The 21,865-nt window shown below is 35.9% G+C and overlaps 2 protein-coding genes across 5 annotated transcripts in view; one reads left to right on the forward strand and one right to left on the reverse strand.

Moving 5' to 3' along the window:
• Window positions 1–16,443, forward strand: part of LOC128022121 (voltage-dependent L-type calcium channel subunit alpha-1D-like) — an 83,796-nt gene extending 67,353 nt beyond the window's left edge. For 3 of the 4 annotated variants that reach the window (XM_052609385.1, XM_052609386.1, XM_052609387.1), the window contains 13 exons: window positions 255–382; window positions 750–846; window positions 948–1,050; window positions 1,956–2,057; window positions 5,086–5,219; window positions 6,267–6,383; window positions 7,341–7,726; window positions 9,227–9,253; window positions 10,003–10,131; window positions 10,212–10,351; window positions 10,444–10,550; window positions 11,372–11,686; window positions 12,376–16,443. In XM_052609385.1, the coding sequence (XP_052465345.1) occupies window positions 255–382; window positions 750–846; window positions 948–1,050; window positions 1,956–2,057; window positions 5,086–5,219; window positions 6,267–6,383; window positions 7,341–7,726; window positions 9,227–9,253; window positions 10,003–10,131; window positions 10,212–10,351; window positions 10,444–10,550; window positions 11,372–11,686; window positions 12,376–12,681 (2,091 nt within the window). In that variant the 3' untranslated portion in view covers window positions 12,682–16,443. The remainder of the gene's footprint in view (window positions 1–254; window positions 383–749; window positions 847–947; window positions 1,051–1,955; window positions 2,058–5,085; window positions 5,220–6,266; window positions 6,384–7,340; window positions 7,727–9,226; window positions 9,254–10,002; window positions 10,132–10,211; window positions 10,352–10,443; window positions 10,551–11,371; window positions 11,687–12,375) is intronic. The other variant, XM_052609389.1, reaches the window with a different exon arrangement.
• Window positions 16,444–16,485: 42 nt separating this feature from the next.
• Window positions 16,486–21,219, reverse strand: LOC128022122 (parapinopsin-like). The gene is made up of 4 exons (XM_052609390.1): window positions 20,783–21,219; window positions 19,650–19,978; window positions 17,913–18,146; window positions 16,486–17,610 (listed from the first exon to the last, which is right to left on the reverse strand). Exons 1-4 carry the CDS (start codon window positions 21,114–21,116, stop codon window positions 17,491–17,493), a joined length of 1,017 nt encoding a protein of 338 aa, XP_052465350.1. The 5' UTR covers window positions 21,117–21,219; the 3' UTR covers window positions 16,486–17,490.
• Window positions 21,220–21,865: the final 646 nt, after the last annotated feature.

A 21,865-nucleotide genomic window follows, 5' to 3' on the forward strand; every position in this document is an offset into this window, starting at 1 on the left:
CACACACAAACACTAATTAGATAATAGAGACCTCCTATTGATTTATTCTAATAATATTTACTAGAATTACATTATTTATGTTACCTATCCACCTTTCAACCTCCAACAAAATAAATTAGCATTTATTTGATCTCTTTATTTTGAACAGATTTGTAATTTTGAACCACCAAAATAATTAATTTTGTTTGTTTTTTTACGGTTGTTCTCAAATGTTGTACATGTGACTCAAATTCAATAATGTCTTTATCTTTAAGATCATTAACCTGTTTGTGGCTGTCATCATGGACAACTTTGACTATCTGACCCGTGATTGGTCGATTCTGGGGCCACATCATCTCGATGAGTTCAAGAGGATTTGGTCAGAGTATGATCCAGAGGCCAAGTAAGGATGCGCAAATGAGTCATCTATTTATGTACTGTAGCACTTTTCATAGAAAACAATGTTTCAAAGCAGCTTCAGTGTCATAAACAGGTAAATAACAGAATAAATGATGCACACTTTTTAAAAAATGAGACTTATTCAAATTCTGCTGTAAGAAGAAGTGTGCTCTAAAAAAACAACAATAGTCTGATAGTGTCAGTGCAGTCAAATCATTATTTATATCATTATTTAGTGTCCGAATATTAGATAGAAATATTTAGTGTCTTTTAATGTTTCTGAATGTAACTGTAGGAAGGACTAAGATGAGCAGAGCAGAAGTTGGCCTGACAATGTTTTCAGTCAGTGTTTCTCTCGTACTTTATTGCAGAGGCAGAATAAAACATCTTGATGTAGTGACGTTGCTGCGCCGTATTCAGCCGCCACTTGGTTTCGGGAAACTCTGTCCTCATAGAGTCGCCTGCAAGGTAAGACACACAGATTTACGAACGATGTGTTTGAATATTAGCACACACACTCAACCCGTCCTCTCTATCTCTTTCTGTTTGTCTGTGTTTCTCTGTTCCAGAGGCTGGTGGCTATGAACATGCCTCTGAACAGTGACGGCACTGTCATGTTTAATGCAACACTCTTTGCTCTTGTTAGAACTGCGCTGAAGATCAAAACAGAAGGTATTTGTATTCTTTGCATACAAACTGCTAGTATTGGTTTGCTTTAACCATCTTTTTTAAATCAATCTGTTCGAAACAGTTCATTTGCATCATTAACAAATCTCATTTGACATTTTGAGTGTTTTAAGATGTCTTAGTGAAATATAAATATCGTGTAGGTATTCTGTGTTGTTACACTACCATTCAAAAGTATAGGGTTTTAAGTAAATATTTTTTTTTATTCTCACCAAGGCTGGATTTATTCAATCAAAAATACAATGAAACAGTAAAACTGTGAAATATTTAACTATTTTCTATTTGCCTATTTTAAAATGTAATTTATTAATAATATTAATTAATAGTAATCTATCTGCATCATTACTCCAGTCTTCAGTGTCACACGATCCTTCAGAAATCATTTAATATGCTGATTTGGTGTTTCTTATTGTTATTGTTGTTGAAAACAGTGCAGTTGTGCTGCTTAATATTTTTGTGGAAACAGTTTTCAATAGTATTTGGTGAATCAAAAGTTCAAAAGAACAGCACTTATTGGAAACAGAAATATTTCAGAAGTTGTCATGTAAATGTCTTTTGATCATGCATCCTTGCTTTTAATTATTTATTTAAAGAAATTCTCATTGACCCCTTTTGAACAGTAGTGTATATGGGTATATGTAAGTATAATATCATTAAATGGTATTCTCTTTTGCATTTTTTTTTGTAAAAACTAAGACTGTTGAAGAGATTTTACTGTATTTTATGATAAACATTGTAATATTGTAATTTGCAAAGAGCAAATTTGTAGCTATAGCCATCAAAAGATAGAAAATCGTATTTTCGACCTATAATGTTCAGCCCTAGTTGACGGTAGTGAGTAGAAACTACATTTGCATTTGTGTTGATAACATGTATGTGTTTTAACCCAGGTAACCTAGAGCAGGCGAATGAAGAGCTCAGAGCTGTGATTAAGAAGATCTGGAAAAGAACAAGCATGAAACTTCTGGATCAAGTGGTGCCCCCTGCTGGTGGTCAGTTATAAATCTCAGAGATTGTCGCCGCTAATGGGAATACGCATTCACAACAGCGCATAGACACCTCGCACCTAAATCAGCCATTTAGATAAAGAACAAAATTATTATTTTTAGAACACCGTTTAGTAGCATATGCAGACATATTGTACATTTGTGTCATGCACACACTCTTTCACACACATGAGCTGTTGCACTAGCTTTTTCCTGCTGTTTTACTCTTAGTTTCTCCTGGTCAGGTCTCAATGTTTGCAATGTTTGTTCTGTTCCGTATGTGTCACGAATGCTCTCCTCTCCTGCTCGGTACCACACTGCGTCCACAGTGGAACCTCAATGATATGTGTGTGTGTGTATGTGTGTGTGGTTGTGTGTGTGTGAGAGTATATGGGAGGATTTGGAGAAGGTGCGTGTGTGTGTTTATGTGTGTGTGTTTTGAGCTTTGGGCTTGCATGGCAACACAGGCATGATGTGTCCTTCTAAAATTGTCTCTCTGTTTTTCTCTTTTCTACACTGTTGCTCTGTCCTGTATCTGCTTGAGCTTTTCCGCAGCTTCCGTTCCACATTAACTGTCTTTCTGTTCATGTAAAAGTTCAAATCTTCAGAATATTCTGAAGCAATTCTGTTTTAGGGTGGTGGCATGGAACTAATGTTGCCTCTTCTTTCCTGATCTGTCCCCAATGTGCTTGTTTAAAAAAAGTGACAGACCCCTGCTTCAGAATGATTCTCATGCACACACTTACACACACATGATGACAACATGCAGATGAACACTTTATATACACATAGATGTATAAAAGCATACGTAAAAGCAGTATATTAGACATGCACAGATGTACCCACAGAAATACAACGCTAATGTGCTAATACATATTGCTCAGTGCTGCTTGCTTGCATGTCCCCAGTAGAACTTATGCATTTAGGATTAGATTTTTTTTTCACTTTCAGTAATCGCTTTCATAGTTGCTGTGCTAATGCTAATATACTTATACTAATATGTTTTCAGATGTCTGGTCATTCAAATTAGATGGGTGCTAAACCGTGAATATGAAATATTCTTTAATTTAAGCTGGTATCTATATTTTTGAACAAGGTAGCAGGTTTCTAGTTGGTCCAAGTTGGTCATTAGCTGTTTGGCTAGCTGGTTTGTTGCTGTCCCAAGGTGGTCTACCAGCTAATATCCAGCAAATTACTAGCTTAAACCAGCTAGAATCCAGCTACTGTGTTCCCAAACACAACTAGCAGCTTAAATTATATTAATATTTTCATATTTATTTGTCTTAGAATTAGATTATTTTGATTAGATTATTTTACAATACTTCATTTAAATAAAAGATTGTAAACCTAACAGTTATTAGTTGAAATTACCTATATTTCTAGCATGAATGGCTTGGTTGTGTTATTTAAAAAAAAAAAAAAAAAACATTTGAAATTAAAGTTTTGCGTATTATACATGTATATAATTTATTAATTTATAATTATTTAAATATACACATTTCATTCAAAATTTGCTGGTCAGTAAGATTTTTATTTAAAAAAAAAAACTTTTATTTAACATTTACATTTTTTAACATTTTTTTTATTATTATTATTATTTCACAATATTACTGTTTTTATTGTATTTTTATCAGATAAATACAGCCTAGTGTAGTGTATGTGTTCAAAGTGACTAAAACAGCAAAACACGCTGGTGTTATGTGATGTGCAGCATATTTTGCTCATGTATGTGGTGTTTGCTAGTTAAAGGGTTACTCCACCCCAAAATGAAAACTTTGTCATTAATCACTTACCCCCATGTTGTTCCAAACCCTTTAAAGCTCAGTTTGTCTTCAGAACACAATTTAAGATATTTTGGATGAAAACCTGGAGGATTGAGACTGTCCCATAGACTGCCAATTAAATAACAGTATCAAGGTCCATAAAAGGTATGAAAAGTCGTTGTCAGAATACTCCATCTGCCGTCAGATGTGCAATATGTGTTATATGAAGCAACGCAAACACTTTTTGTTAGCAAAGAAAACAAAAATAACGACTTTATTCAATAATTCCTTTGTCAACGGTCTCCTCTCTGTCACTCCATATGACCGTGCTGCGTACTCTCTTCTATGTCCTCCGCGCCACAAGGATGCGCTGTTTTATTTCAAATCAAAGCTAAATACACGTAGAAACAGCACATCCTTGTGGTGCATATACAGAGGAGAGCGTTGACAAAGGAATTATTGAATAAAGTCATTATTTTTGTTTTCTTCGCTTACAAAAAGTGTTCCCGGAGTATTCTGATGATGACTTTTCATACTTTTAATGGACCTTGATACTGTTATTTACTTGGCAGTCTATGGGACTGTCTCAAGCCTCCAGGTTTTCATCCAAAATATCTTAAATTGTGTTCCAAAGACGAACTGAGCTTTTATGGGTTTGGAAGGACATGGGGGGTAACGTAGACTAACCATGTTCTGTACACTTTTCGCTAGCTGTCTTTCCTCCAAAGCTGAAGTTTTGAAGTATTTCGTCCATTTTCAAGCGTGGTGAGCGCACCTAGCAAACTAACTCAAATCTTACTGAAACAACGGATTGGTCTCTGTTTAGATCGGCGGTGAAAGAGAGAAACATAAGGATGACACAGATATATAGTTTATGTACGACCTGTAATGAATTATTCTGCAGTCGGCGCTAAAACGTCACCTGTACGAAACATTGTTGTGTACGGAACATGGTTAGTCTATGTTAAGTGATTAATGACAACATTTTCATTTTGGGGTGGAGTATCCTTTAAGACCATCTGTGTTTATAATGTAGACATAGGTCATATTTTAGGAGCCATTTGTGTAGAAATCCAGATAATTCTATAGGGTTTAGTAACATTTAATTCACAAAGCTGTTTTTCTCTCAATGAGTAGGCAGTTAGAATAACACAAAGCATCTCTTAGCGTCAGTTTCTGTCTCTTACCGTGCGTCACCGCAGAGGTGTGTATGCGTGCATTGAAGCTTCTTTTGCTGACAGCGAAGCCGTGTGTGTGGTCTGTTCACTCAGATGATGAGGTAACGGTGGGGAAGTTCTATGCCACTTTCCTGATACAGGACTACTTTAGGAAATTCAAGAAACGCAAAGAGGAAGGCCTGGTGGGCGTTCACCCAGCACAGAACAACACCGCCGTCGCCCTGCAGGTAAGCAAAACGTACTTGAAGATTGAAATTGGTTGATTCTTTAGAGTGTATTAATAAGTTGTATGTTATTTTAATGTCATAATGTTGTTGAATTTGGATTTGCGAGCTTATGTTTACAGTTCTCTAAAGTCATGACACATAAATAAATAAAATATTTTGTTTTTTTTTTAGTCTTTTTTATTATTATACATTACACATGCTCCTAAATGGCATGTGCATACATACTGTAATTGCTGTAATTTGGTCATTTTAAATTTTGTTCAAGTGTGCATTTTCATGTTATGTATTAGTCAAACATAAATCACTGCCAGTGCAAACACCCTGAATAATAATAAATAAAAAAACTAAATAATCTGTATTTCCTTTGCATGAGACTTTCTTTAGCTCAACTGTATCTCTCTGTTTCTGGATGCACTAATGTGTTTTTTAGATTGAATATGGATCCCTACAATGTGATAATGGTGATCTGTAAATGTATTTCTGTCTGTTATACATGTGGTACAAGTGTTTGTATTTGTTTGCCATCACTTCAGAGTTCTAATTCATTTATTATTGTTTTAAGACGTTTTGTTGGTCTCCATCCTCATAAATCAAACACCACTGTGTTTGATTTCTCTGCGAACATAATCTTTGTTTAGAGGTTTTTAGTGTGTTTTAGAGTGTAGCCAACCAAAGAAATGTTTCACAATTTTGAAATGTTTTAGACGTTTCAAATTTCTAAATAGCATATGTGGCTATTTTTTTTTTTTTTTTAGAAAGTCACAGTAAAGGCCAGAATCTCATAAAAGAGTAAAAGAGTATTAGTAGGAGTCTATAATTAAGGAAGTGCTTTCGTATGTTTTTCCTCTTTGTCTACTGTGATTGTTGTCATCTTTCATGAATTTGTCCTGTCTGGAACTGTCTTCGTCAAGCCTGTTTGTGTCAATGTGTCTCGTATACTGCCCCCTGGTGGCATGTGTGTGTGAGGGTCCATTCAATATGTCGCTGCTGTTCAAGGGTTTTCCATTGAAGAGCAGTTCCTTAGCTATCTTGTCATCACGGTTACAGGCTGGCCTTCGTACGCTGCATGACATTGGGCCAGAAATCCGCCGTGCGATATCATGTGACCTGCAGGATGATGAGCTAGTAGACTTTATGCCAGAGGAGGACGAAGAAATTTATAGGGTAAATTACTCACCTTTTATGACCCCTTTCTTCTTTTAAAATCGATTTGTACCTTATTGTCTTACTTTAACTGCCTCGTACAAATAAAAAGCTGTTTTTAATGATACCGATACCTTAAGGGAGTTGCGATAAATTGTTCGCCATCCCTGAAGGTCGTACACACTTAGATTAAGACCTTGAATTAGGATAAATTCACCAAGCTGACAATCTAAAAGGCTGACATTAGATACTTTATTGAAGATTAGGCAATAGGTGCATCTGTATTGGAGGTTTGTAGTAATAACGTTAGCCTTAGCGTAGCATATCTAAACCAGTGTAATCCACTGTTATCTACATTTCTCTTGATTTCAGATTCAGTTCAGATTTAATCAGTTCATGAAATTCACTCACACCATACGCCATTTTACCTCCTTTTCAACTTCTTTTTCCCATGAGATCATTAAAAATGGTGATCAGGTGACTTGGCATTGGATAAATGGTCATAGATGCCATATTTAATGCTTCGCAAAGGTTGTGCGGGATAAATTTTTTGAGTTTTTTGAAAGCAAAAGGGTATTTTGTATTTGTTGCACCAGCTAAAGGACAGTATTACCACTGCTGCCTGTATGTCTGTCTCTTAAGGGCCGTTCACACCAAGTACGATAAAATTTAAACTCACGGAGAAGTCCACATTATGGCTATAATGATAACAATATTGAGGAATAAAACCATTGACAGCCAACTAGAATCCACTTTCGAATCTGCATTTAAAGCATCTTGCGGCAAAATTGCAGTACACAGTTATAATAAACAGAACGTTATTGTCTGTTGGTGTGGATAATAGTCATCTTTATAGTTCTTGGTGTGAACAGGCCTTTACGCCTTATTTAATTTGTGTAAACTTAAATATGGTGTCGACCCTGACTAAAGTCCATTGTGTATTTCTATAAATTTACAAACACAAGTATTTCTTCACAGCGGAATGGGGGACTCTTTGGCAACCACATTAACCATGTAAATGGTGATACCCGAAGAAGCTCCGGCCATCAGACAAACGCCACACAGCGCCCCCTGCAGGTACAGCCGCCCCCACATTATGCCCACATGGAGCAGCCTGTGGGGCGCCTGGGTCGTGCCAACATTATGGCGCAGCAAAACCATCATCGCCACCACCACCACCATCATCATCATCACAACTCCTACAACAAGTCGCCCAAGTCTACCAACATCAACCTCAACAACGCCAATGTGTCAAGTCTACCCAACGGAGGACACAATCGTTACTATGAGCATATGCCTGCTAACGGTTACCCGGGATCGTACTATGGAGAATATGACAAGCCCAGGACCCCACATGGTCAAAGGTGAATTCATTTTTTGTTCATCCAGAATCTTGCTCTTATTATTTTAAAATATGTATTTCTATTTATTCAATGATTTGATAATGCTAGCAGATTACGGTGTAATCTCACGAATGTCCCCGACTTCTTAAACCAATTCCTTCATTCCATTTGATTGATTAGAATTGCTTTAGGAATGATGAAAAACAAGGTCTAAGGAACTTCTTAAGCATCTGTCTTCTTTAGCAGTGACTTTTTAAACTCTGCATTCATTTGCACTTATGGTTTTAGATTATTATTGATCCACATTATCATCAGCTTTAAGGTGAGGTCACATTTACCAATTTTCACTGGCGAAATCCAGACATTTTTATTGCAATAGGTGTTGAACGCTGGTCCTGCAAATTAGCAGTGGAAATTTATTTTACTGTGTCTCCTGTTAGAGCTAGGCTTCATACATTACTATACTATTGACTATAGACAACTGATTGAACTCAAAATTTGGCCAAAATGTTGCTAATGTGACCATACCTCTAGATCATTAGATTTAAATTACTTTCTTTTTTGGCATTTATCCACCTTTGAATCAAACCATTTAGCCCTTGTCTCACACATTGTCCTCCTCTCACCTACTATACGCTGGTTCATTATCTGACCTTGGTGATACCATGTTTTCTTCAAGGTGTTTTCACAAACCAATCTTATAAGAATACATAACTATATCATGAGGTGCCGACTCCATTTGAATTTATATCGTTTTTTAAATGGACATTTATATCTTTAAAAAAAAAATTGGTATGAAGGGATTTAAGCAGATTGTACAACAGAGTAAAATAGTTCCCAAAAGCATAAAATAGTTACAAATTTCCATGAGAGTGAGTTGCTTTACACATTTGGTGCAGACACAGGTCTGTTTGACATTATTGGGAAGTTTTAACAAGATAAACAAGTAATATTGGCAACATTGATATTGATCCCAAGATAAAGACTTACCTCGCTTCTCTTCACTTAAAAGAGGCCATTTCTGGGTGAAGGATTTCAAAAACATTGACAAGATTAATGAGGCTTGATATGGTCATCTGAGCCAAATTTAGCTAAGATTAGACAACATTTGTGTGATTTGCAAAAACTTTTACCTTGTCAGATTGACCCAAGGACTTTGGGCTTATGGTGGCACAGGTTTTGGGAGACTGACTTCAAAATGAATCACATTTATATTCAGAGTGTCCATGGTCGGTTTTTACCAACTTCAAAAAGTGAAGCCAAACTTTTCATGTTTTTGGTGCTTGTCAAACCACATGAGCAAAAACACATGAGGGTGGGCCATGTGGTGTTTTTCAGTCCGGCTTTATTAAAGCAAAACAGCCTCACATATATAGAAATGCTGTATATATCATGTATATACTGTATGATATATGTGTCCATCCATTCCCTTGCCCTATTCCACTGCTTTTCTCCACCTTTCTCTCTTTCCTTCCTAACCGAAATGCTTTCTCTTAACCATCTCTCTGCTCTCTGGAACAGAAGGCGCTACTATGAGACGTATATTAGGTATGTTACATTAGGTATTATATGTTCATATAGCAGGTACTAATGCTTGTGGAGAAAAAGACAGTGATTGATAAGCACAACTGTGTTCGGTGGGTAAAAGCGTTGCGATTTCCACCTCGGCCCTTTCCCATATGGTGCTTTAAGTTGACTTAACATGTCTGCAAAGGACTGAGAGTGCTATTTGGAACAGGGCCTTATACACACACACACACAGAGAGAGAGAGATTGACTACAAAACCGGACAGAGTTTATAGGAACATCTAGTAAAGCATTGACAAATCAGGATGCGTCTTTGAGTCTCTGTGTGTTGTGATTGGGTGATGAAGGGAAAGAGGAGGGGCTTGCTGCATGCAACTTTTTTCTCAGTATAACATAGTACAGACTATTTCTTTCACAGCTTCATTTTTGTTTATGTCATTTAAAGTATTTACTGTAAGGTCTATGCTTTACAGTCACTAAAGAAGTCTAGACTCAATGCAAGGGAATTTTCAACTAGAATATCTTTAAGCTGAGACTTGATTTTTTAAAGACTGTAGAGCTATTTAGTAAAGACTATGTGCAGAAGCTTCAAAGGCTATGCCACTTCTGACAGCTGTCTTGATAAATGTTGCTTGTCTTCTAATGAGGTCTATCCACATCACTGCACTCTGGAGCCGTACAGGGTAGTACTGCATGGTAGTGCATGGTTATTCACTGACGTTTTGACCACAATTTAACAGCCTCTCACTGACCTCCTGACCTTCATGCAGATCGCAGGACAATGACAGAAGGCGACCCACTATACGCCGCGAAGAGGAGTACGAAGAAGATCATTACACTGGAGAGTACTACAGTGGAGATGAGTTTTACGAAGATGACAGCATGCTGTCGGGTGACAGGTAGCACTATTGTAGCCCATTTCAAGTAAAACAAATTGACAGAAATTAATTCAAGGGTAATTGCTGTATACTTCCTGCAGGTACCCCAACAGTGACCAGGAGTACGAGACACCACGGGGTTACCATCATCCTGACAGCTGCTATGAGGATGACGAGCAGCCCCTTTATCATGATTCACATAGGTCACCAAAGAGAAGACTGCTTCCTCCAACACCGCAAGGCAAGTCTCAGGGTTCCTTTCTTTAAATGTAGAAATAGACCCTCTGTTTTATGGTTTCGTTTTGTTCAGATATTAATAACCCTCGTTTACAGGTAATCGGAGACCATCGTTTAATTTCGAGTGTCTGCGCAGACAGAGCAGTCAGGATGATCTTCCTCACCAGCGTACTGCTCTTCCATTACATCTCATGCAACACCAGGTAATTTATAATATATTTTAAAGTATATTTTAAATATTAAATTAAATATACTAATAAAAAAAATTGGTCACACTTTATTTTAGGGTCCAATTCTCACTATTAACTAACCATTAACTATGACATTTGCCTCAATTAACCCCTTATTTGCTGCTTATTAATAGTTTATAAGGTAGTTGTTAAGTTTAGGGAATTGGGTAGGATTATAGATGTCATGCATTATATGTACTTTATAAGCACTAATAAACAGCCAATATGTTAATAATAGACATGCTAATAAGCAAGTAGTTAATAGTGTGAATTGGACCCTATACTAAAGTGTTACCAAAAAATTATGAAACAATATTTATTAAAATAATATATTTTTTTATTTTCTATTTAATTAAAAAAATGTGTGTGTGTGTGTGTGTATTTATATATATATATATATATATATATATATATATATATATATATATTAAACTTTAAATATATTTACAAATATCATTTATAATATATGCATTTATTATGTTAAAATAACCAATATTAAATATAATTGACTAATACATTTCTATATATTAGAAAAAAATATACTTTATGTACGTTCATGTACATAATTTTCATGACAGTGTTTTAATTTCATTTGTTAACATTTATAGATAATATTTTATGCATAAAAGAGAATATAAAATAGTATGCAAGAAATTCACTGATATCAACTAATGAAATAATATAATTTTTTATTACGACCCTATATTTCAGCATAGTATTATATCCTGTATATATATACTAATACTGTGTATTAAAACAAAAGATTTCTTTTGTCCCCACACTTGTTGGTCCAGGTGATGGCAGTAGCGGGTCTCGACTCCAGCAGGGCTCACAGGCTTTCACCGACTCAATCTACTAGATCATGGGCATCACCTCCTCCCACTCCTGCAAGTAAAGACCGGACGCCGTACTACACACCGCTTATCCGCGTGGACCGTCCTCTGAGGGACAGCGCCCACAGCAGTCACTCATCCATCAGGAAAAGCTCGTGGTATACAGACGACCCCGAGTACCAGAGGAACTACTCACCCGTTCACCTGCAGGTCCCACCCGAGTATAGAACCCAGTACCACCAAAAGAGAGGCAGCGCTACCAGCCTGGTGGAGGCAGTGAGTCTGAGACCTCCTATTTCCATTTACAAGATCTACGCAATCAAAAATTGTGAAAATTTGTATCTTACTAATTAGTATTAGTAACTTATGTTTTTTTGCATTTGAACTAGGGCTGCATATTTTGTTGACAATTCTGTTGACGATTATCAGGATATATATATATATATATATATATATATATATATATATATATATATATATATATATATATATATATAATAAACATAAAAGATGTATTTTCTTAATAATCACTAATATAATTCATGGAAAGTTGGCAAAATGTAAATGTTTATATGAAAGATTGCAGAAATGAGTACATTACCTGTCTATCTTTTTTTCAATGCATGAATTTGAAATGATAATAATAATAATAATAATGATATAATATACAATAAAAGAAGTCACGGTAGCAAAATTGTGCAAAACATGACAAATGAAATAGTATTTACCAAAATAAAGAGTGTAGTAATAAGAGCTAAATATTTGCTTACTTACTTATTTACTTATTTTACAGGCATTGTAGCAAAGTAGATTCAAATGCAAAAAATGTCTAGTACATCTTATTAAAAAAGTTTCTAGTTTCCAGATAAAATATTTTCTTCAGACAGTGACAGTATGTCATTGAAGACCGAATTAGATTATTATGTTGACAGAACCAAACAATTTTCTCCTCTTTTCTTGAGCAGGTCTTGATATCAGAAGGACTGGGTCGATATGCCAAGGATCCAAAGTTTGTGGCCGCCACGAAGCACGAGATCGCAGATGCGTGCGAGATGACCATCGACGAAATGGAGAGCGCCGCCAGCCATCTACTGAACGGGGGCATTACGCAGGGTGTCAACGGCGTCGCTGTCTTTCCTATAATGAGCCACAGAGACTACGAGCTGCAAGATGTCTCCGCTAGCTACAGTGACGAGGAACCAGAACTCGAACCCCGACCGCAGTATGAGGAGGACCTGGCAGATGAAATGATATGCATTACCACTTTATAGCACTTGATAAGCGGCTACTGCTGTTCCTCAGAAACTGATCAGCAAAACAAACAAATCGAAATATAGTATATTTACTGGCTTACTACCTAAAGAAGTGCCTTTACAGCAGAGCAGACAGGCACCAGAAGAACGGACGCATTGCTGCCGCTTGCTCACTTCCTGCTCACACAGGAATTTGGCAGTCATGGCACCAGGGAGGAGCTTAGAACTCTGGAGGTAAACTTTAATTGGCTGCTTGTACCGTCACTGCAGGAAATGGACCAATGAGCAGTGAGGGGAGGTACCCGGGGTGGGGGGTGGCAGGCTGTTTCCACGGTGATGACAATCAAACGAATGTCATTACCTCAGTCACTTTATTAAGGGTTTTGCATATCAAGCACGTTGCAAGCTCAATGCAAGCTAAGTACGGCATATCCCTCAACAAAGGCTTTAGTTTCGACGCGCCCCGTATTTTAGTACCGTTTAAGGCAAAGTGCATATTTTAGAGAACAAACGCTAATTCTACAACACTGGTTTACAATAAGGATATCATGCAGCTTGATGGATTTTGAGAGGATTTCAGCATTTGTGTTGAATGCACTAGCAGACAGGTTATTTTTTTAATTTAGGATAGCCTGTTTGATATTTCATAATATGCTGTAAATGACTTGTAATATATAAAGGTAAAGAAAACTTTGTAAAGAGACATATATTTTGTAATTGTGTACTGTACAAAAAAAAAAAGAAAAGCAGCAATATTAATCCTAATTGATGTTATTGCATTTCAAAAAAAGACTAAATTCGGTGTTATTTTAATAGGTACTGTACTTTATTATTAAATACTTTGCCTTTATTCTTTTCTCATATGCATTCTTACTTGTTTGTGAAAACCATAGAACAAAAAAAAAGCCAATTTTCTATGAAGTTGAGTGTGTGACACACCCGCACAAGATATGCAAGTTGTTTTCTCAATGTCCATTTTCATAAGCGGAACCGACGTAGTGTTCTTTTCAAATTGACGGCATGTAGTATGGGTCATGAGCGCTGACCCCCTTTAAGAGGATTTTAGTAGGGCTTACAGAATCATGTCTTAATCGCACTCTTGTGTGTGTGTATATTGAACGAGTCTGTTGAATAGGACATCTCGTTTTAAGGGTTCGTGTTTTGTGCATATTTTGTGCTGGGGTGGTGCACTGGAAGGTGCAATGGTAAATGCTTTTTGCATTAACAATGCTGCTTTATTAGTCTGCAATTAAACTATAAGACCCTCACTAGGAACATGCTGCCACTTTGAAAAGCCTGCTGCCACTGGCTGATCTAGGAATAACCCACTACTGCAAGGGTTTCAGATTAGCAAATCATTTCCACTAATGTATTTAGGTGTTTTGAATACTGAAATCTTCCTTAAGTTTTATAATGATGATAATTATGATGGTGAAATGTGATGGTGGGGGAGTTTTGGGTTGCTTGAAGTGCATGTTCACATCATGAATCCTTAAAGGAAACAGTTCAGGCAAAAATGAAAATCCTGTCTTTATTCACTCACCTTCAAATTGTTTTGTTCTCAACTGAAAATGTTGTGTTCTGGAAGTAAAAACTCATTCATTTTCTCCATAGGGAAATAGATTTTTAATGATAACTTATAAATCTTTAACGACAGTCCTGAGCCATAAGGTTGTTAATCGATAATCCATAATCGATACACTATGCTGTCGAGATATATATATATATATATATGCATATTTTGCAAGAAACTCACATACAGTTTCTATAGATATAACAGACTAGTCAATAGTTATATATGTATTTCTCCATTGTTTTTAATTCAATTGTCTTTTGCAGTGTTTCATGGAATACTTTTTCTTTGAATAAAGGTTTGTAATGTGCAACCTCAGCTGGTTGATTTGATTCGTGGATTATAATGCTTTAATGAAACTTTAAAGGAATCTTTATGGGGGGACAAATTATTCTAGAACCAACATAAAACATAAAGTGGGCCACTAAAGCAATCTATAGAAAAATATATTTTTTATAATTTTCATGCTCAAAAGTTATTATATTGCAATCCTCTATTTAAAACAGTAGAATAAGATAAAAATTTTACACATAAAAATGCAATGAAAGTCTTTGACTAAAAGCATCTTCCAGATGCATTAATGTCATGTAATAGTAAACACATGCTAACTGTACATTGCAACTTAGAGTTAGAATGAATGCATTTACACAGATACAAATACGACTGTATGCTTTAATACTTATGCTTGAGGTAGGACAGAGCAGGCTTAATCCACTCTGGTTTTTATGCTGCATTACGTGTTTACACAGAATTCTGAGCAGGCACAGAGCAAATGGCATAAAATGCCTGAAATAAAAATACTGTACTGGGTAAAAAAATAAACAAAACACTTGGACAGTTCATTAAGAAGTAGTAAGAATTTGCATTTGAAAGTTAAGGGTGAGCAAATAATGACACAATTTTCATTTTTGGGTGCACTATCCCTTTAAGCAGGACAAGAAACTAGTTAAGCAATACTGCCCCCCCCCCCTTTTATTTTTTTTATTTTACTCTTTCGTTTGTTCTTTCTTTTCACCTCTCACTTCAGCTCTGGCTTCTGGAAATACCTCTTTTAGTGCAGGGGAAACATATCAACATTTGAAGCGTCCTTTTTGTTGTGTATTGGTTTTTTTTGCCTATAAAGTGTTGTAAATCCATCCTTAGGCCTCAACAAGGTACTCAATTCAATTGACCTTTTGACATTTTTGACAAAGTAATGGGCAAAAAAAATAAAAGTTGGACTGCAAAGACCACTGCCTTGAAGTGTAAAGCTTCAGTACAGTTTAAATAAAGGGAAACGTGGGGCTGGTTGAAATTCTTGTGCTTGAGTGTTATTGATCTCTTGTGTTTTGGAAGAGTACTGTGCTTTTCAGTCAACCGAATACTGTCATGAAACACTGCGTGTGCACATCTGAAAGGGCTCTCTGAAATGATCCGTGCGAGAAAAAAAAAAAGAAAAAAAAAAGATGTTGTGTTCTGGTCTTCATGTCAATTATACTTATATCTTGTAAACGGACCAATGCACATTCTTGGCACATTGTACTATTCGTAGCAATTACTGGTAAGGACAATAAAATATGCATTATTTATATAATAAACAAAAGAAAAAACTTTTTCAAAAAAAAAAAAAAAAAACTAAAGACTTAACTTTTACCTCGTGTCAGGGACTCCTGAAAAGAAAGAATAAAATTTGGTTTCTTAATATACCAATGGGATTTTACTATTAGCACATTGCTGTTCGTCTTTGCACAAATTACTGTAATGTGCAATTTGTTTTCCCCTGTTTTCTATTCATATTTTGTGTATCAAGATGGGCGAATTTTGTACTTTTTTCTGTGACTGTGCGTACAGTTTAGTGATAATATATTTGTCATTTACATTTCACCTTTCAGTGCTGGGACAAAAAGAAGGAAGGAAAAAAAGGTGCACTCCTCTGTATCGTTAACGTTGATTTGTTGACAAAAAAAAAAAAAAAAAAAACCTTGAAAAAAGTATTATACAAGTTTTCAGAGCCACATCTGTTGATTATCACATTTACATCTAGAGTTGTTGCTACTACTATTATACTTTTTCTTATTAATGCTGTAAGGAAACATAAGTTTCTAGTGTAACATATGTACAGAAGTAATGGAACGATGCGTGGTGATGTTCTCCATTTGAAAGTCTTTATCTTTGCTCTGTTATGGTTTCTATTTCATGAAGAAAAATAAAAAGGGGTTTTCTTCGTAGCAGATGACTTATAATATCCCTCTAGGTTTTGTATTGATACCTTTTTTTTTTTTTTTTTTTTCTATTTATTTTGGCCTGGACTTGATTTGAATCAATACTGAAATTTTATTTTCTAATGATTAATACAGAATAAACTTATGGATAAACAAACAACTGTGTCACTTCTTTGTACAAGAACATGGAACTGCAATTCAGAACATGATAATATGATAACACTTCTGTAGCCACAGAAAGACATTAATAATAGCTAATGAACAAGTTTCTCAGTAGATCAGTAGGTCAAGGCATCTTTAATTGGAAGGAAATATGAAAGGTTTAATCTGATTATATTGCAAGATTCATCTGGGGCTCTGGGATCAGATGATATAGCATTTAAAGTCTCCAATGCTCACCAAAACTGCATTTAATTGACCAAATATACAGTAAAACCTTCAATGTTGTGAAATATTATTACAATTTGAAATAACTGCTTTCTGTTTAAATATATTGTGAAATGTAATTTATTCCTGGGATGCAGAGCTAAATTTTCAGCATTCATTTGTCTGACTCTTCAGAATTAATTCTACTATGCAGATTTGCTGAAGAAACACCAAATTTGGTGTCTCTACTGTCACTTTTGATCAATTTAATGCACTAGAAGTATAGTACAGTATGAAGTTGGTATACAACTTAAAATTTGACAAAACTAAGAGCTGGGAAAATTTGTCTGGGAAAAAACAATGACCAAAAAAAATAAATAAAAAAATACATCTTTCATTCAGGAAGGTACAATATAAACATTTTTCTCATCACATGGTGTCTAGAATGAAAATCTTCCTCTCCCAAACACCAAGTGGTTCTGAATAGCTTTAGCAAGTAGTGAATCCCAGATGTGATGTGAATGAAATGCTATTAGCCTTAAAAAAACGACAAGCCACATATCAACTCAACTTCAATAGGAAACACATACATGAAAGACATAGCATCAGCATATCCATCAGACCATCTCACTTTTAGCAGAAAAGCAGATTTATGATGCTCTAACATGACCGTAGTGAAATATGAAGTCAGTCTGGGCTGATTTTGTTATTCATTGGTGACACAACAGTCTGAGCTTCAGAAGCATCGTCCTCTGAAGGCCAAGGGTCCCTTCCACACATCAGAAGTAGTACTGCAAACTTCTGGAACTAGAAACAAAGGTCATCATCCTCAAACAGCCAACCTTTACTGCATTGTATTAATTTATTCTACATTAGACACTAAAGGGACTTAGTAATGGAAAAAAAAAAGAGATTGGAGGAAAAATTGTAATGCTTCTCCATTTCGAATTTTGTGCTCCTCGAGAAACTATTATAATTTTTCCTCCCATCTCATATTTTTTCTTATCATTTTTTTTTTTTTTTTGTGATGTCAATTCAGGCTTGATGTTTATTCTGTTAGACTAGGCAAATCATACTGATCCACATGAATCATTGCTTGTTTCACTCACCTGTTTGTTCATGTATATGTAGATCAGGGGGTTGTAAACAGTGCTGCTCTTGGCCATGTATATGGGTACCACCTTCACCAGCACAGGTAACTGGACATCAGGGTTGAAGACGACCATTAGAGCCAGAGCAGCATACGGCAGCCAGCTGACGAGGAACGCCAACACCATCATCACCACCATCCACGCCACCTTAGACTCCGCCCTCGCAGCTACACAGCCACCGACCTTAGCTACCTGTCAGCGGAAATATTCTTTCATTGCTCCGGGTTTGTGTTCACGGTGTGTGTGTGTGTGTGCACTTTGGGTGGGTTAAATGCAGAGCACCAATTCTGAGTATGGGTCACCATACTTGGCTGTATGTCACGTCACTTTCACTTTTTATCACTTTTAAACATGATTTTTTTTTTAACCATGTTTATTAATTATACAAGCGAGTTTTATAGCAGACAAATAAGCAGACATTTTATTACTAAAACTTGTTATACACTATCAATACAATAATACAATACTATTCATACTAATAATAAAAAATCTAATTGCTGATAAGTGTGCTGACTACAGTATAACGTTGTTTTTGTTTTTTGTTTTAAATGAAGAAAAAGTAATTTTGTGTAAATATGTGGCAACAATAGTATCAAAATACAATACACCGATGTTACATGTAAGGCAAAATACCTTAAAGGAACAGTTCACCCCAAATTTTTTGTTTCTTTATCAGAACAAATTTAGAGAAATTTAGCATGGCATCACTTATTCACTAATGGATTCTCTGCAGTGAATGGGTGCCACAACAATGAGAGTCAAAAACAGCTGATATTATGTATAGAACACTTACATTTTATCCAGAAGCAATGGTTTTCAAATTAAAATTATGTCTTGATGTATTTGTTTCCTACAGACATTCAGCTTTCCACTTCACAAGACATTAATTGACGGACTGGAGTCGTGTGGATGTTTTTATCAGCCGTTTGACTCTCATTCTGACGGCACCCATTCACTGCAGATGGTGGATGAGGAGATACCCCCTGTCTATGTAAAGCGCTTTGAGTGTCTAGAAAAGCGCTATATAAATGTAAAGAATTATTATTATTATTATTATTATTATTATTATCAAATGCTGAGCAAGTGATTTAATGTTACATTACTCCAAATCTGTTCTGATGAAGAAACAAACTCATCTAGGCTACACCTTGAATGGCATAATTAAGGGTGAGTACATTTTTAGCAAATTTACATTTTTGGATGAACCATTCCTTTAACATTTTTTATTCAAATCATGCTTCTCACAAGGGACGAATGATATGTTTTTATGAAATGTAACAGGATAAAAAAAATACAATATTATGATTAAGAATGTGTTAAAGTAAAAGTAAACATTTGCCAAAATAAAAATAGGCTGGTTGCAACTTATTTTACAGTATGTGTACTTACCTAAGAAAGTACTGGTATTATAAGGTAATTACAGTGTACATGGTGTAGGGTTAGGTTTAGGGGTAGGTTCAGGGTAAGCACCTAGTTACTGTAATTACTATAATAAGTACATACTAACATACAAGTACATATAGTATGTGTATGAGAAACAGGACTGTAAAATTAAGTGCTACACCAATAGGCCCTCTCTGATAAATTACAGGTAGGCCTAAGTAATGCTTCATTAATGCCCACCACTGCAACTACATTTCAATGGCTCAGAAACATAAGCTAAAAACAAGAAAGTAAACCAAAACAATGTCCTACTTGTCTTAGCGTGTAGAGCAGCCATGAATATGACACCACAATGATGACGAATGGCACAGCAAAACAGAGTGAGAAGTAACAGATGATGTAAGACACATTTCTGAGATCTCGACTCTGCCAGTCGGGTCCGCAGGATGTGCCGACTCCCTCCAGCTGGTAGCTCCCCCAGCCAAAGAGAGGCGGCGTATTCCAGATCAGAGACCAGAGCCAGGAGAACGCCAGTCCTCCAGCGGCGTGCTTGGTCTGGAATGTGATGGTACCCAGAGGCTTGCACACTACGAACAGCCGTTCCACAGCAATCAGAGCCACTGTGCACAGCGCTGTTATACCTGTGCAGAGTTAAGTCAGAGTTCACTCTACTCTTATTTTAAGGGTAAACAGAAAGAATACTTTGGATTATATATATATATATATATATATATATATATATATATATATATATATATATATATATATATATATATATATATATATATATAATTTATTTATTTTTTCTAGATAACAACAGACTGATATATTCACAAATTTTTGAGCAGGCTCTTTTTAGTGAATAATAAAAAAAAAAATCACAATCACATTACTCTTCTTTTTATTGAATCAAAAATAAATAAAGAGATAAAGAATTAACTACAGTGTAATCAGTGCAGTCCGATTCACAATCAAATTAATTTTATGAATCGGATCTCTTAATGAATCATTCAAGAAGATCGCAAGGTAAGGTTGAAACCTTTTGTGTCAGGTGGTCAAGCAAGCTGGTTTGCAAAACGTTAAATCGGTTCGTGATTCAGTCTGAATCAGGCCCTACACATTGATTTGTTTGGAGCTGTTTATGTAGTAAAAGACTGTTTTAGAACACATAAAACAAAACAAAAAATTGCTGATGAAGTGAATATTTACAAAAACATACATTGCAACAAAACCCTCAATAATCACCTTGTAAGTACAACAGGGTCATCCTTGCCTTAGCCAGCACTAATGATCTGACTAAATCAGGAATATGAATTTGAACATTTGAATATGAATGTTTTCAATCTTTTTTCTTTTTTTTCAGTGTCTGGAAGCCAAGCAGAGGTGCAGTTTACATACAGTCCTAAGTCATTATTTGGGTTGGAATGAACCCAGAACAAACTTACCAAATAATGCAACACAAAATCCCTCCAGTACACATCCGACCCGTCCTGTAATGTAGTAGCCCACTGCATTGGTCACCACAGATGGCACACTTCCTGTTAACGTGATGCCCAAGTCGGCAACGGCAAGGTTGACCAGGGCAAAATTCAGCGGCTGCCGCAGCTGTTTGTGCCGAAGGGTAACGACTATCACTGTAGTGTTCAACACGACAGCTGTGATGGAGAACACGGCCATGAGGAGAGACAGAGTGATGAATCCTGCCCAGGGCAGGGGCACCCTTGCACCAGGGTCATCGTGGATAGACGAGTCATTCTGGAATTCTGGGAAAGAGGCCATCCCCTCAAGCCTTAACTAAAACTACAGATAAAAACAGTTCCTCGGAAACGTTCCGTTTTCTGTGGATTTGGTAGTTTTCCAATCAGTCTCAAGCCATCTTCTCTGCTGTGTCTCTCAGGGTCATCAGACAAGCACCTTCTGTCTGCATCTTCAAGTCGACAAACACACAAAAAAAGGGTTCTTATTCAGATTAGGTGCTGTAAGAAGAAAAGTCCAGAAGATCCGGACTTAAGACACAATAAGTCCTTCTGGGTGTGATCACTGATCCAGCTCTTCACTTGATTGCAGAAGAATGACTTGAATGACTGAAGTCAGAAGTTTGGAATTATTACGATTTTTAATGTTTTTGAAAAGAAGTTTCTTCTGCTCACCAAGAATGCATTTATTTGATAAGAAAAAACAGTAAAAATTTCTAGAATTTAAAATAATGGCTCTTGATTTGAAAATAATGTAAGCACAAACTGTGCATGCTAAACAGAGAAATTTTGCTAGCAAGAGCCAGCAGCAAATCGTGGGTCACAAAACATGCAGAGAAAGTTTTCTAATTTTGCTGTCACCATACAGTACAAGCACAACTTATTTTTCGTAAATGCTATGAATTTTTCCATTTCCCTCATTGCTAATTATCATTAGATACATATTTATTGCAATAAGGTAACATGGATTTATGATTTTGAACATATTTATTTTTAGTTTAAATTGAATTTTTATGAATTTTAGATTTTTAGAACAGCAAAGTCTAAGCTTTG

The sequence above is a fragment of the Carassius gibelio genome, chromosome A11, assembly GCF_023724105.1.
Source record: "Carassius gibelio isolate Cgi1373 ecotype wild population from Czech Republic chromosome A11, carGib1.2-hapl.c, whole genome shotgun sequence".
Lineage (NCBI taxonomy): Eukaryota > Metazoa > Chordata > Actinopteri > Cypriniformes > Cyprinidae > Carassius > Carassius gibelio.

Excerpts from the sequence above, each read along its gene's own strand:
- LOC128022122 (XM_052609390.1), bottom strand. The coding sequence starts at position 21,116 with ATGGCCTCTTTCCCAGAATTCCAGAATGACTCGTCTATCCACGATGAC. Across the intron at positions 19,979-20,782 it reads ATTTTGTGTTGCATTATTTG|GTATAACAGCGCTGTGCACA; the intron begins GTAAGTTTGTTC and ends AACTCTGCACAG. Across the intron at positions 18,147-19,649 it reads TGCTCTACACGCTAAGACAA|GTAGCTAAGGTCGGTGGCTG; the intron begins GTAGGACATTGT and ends TTCCGCTGACAG.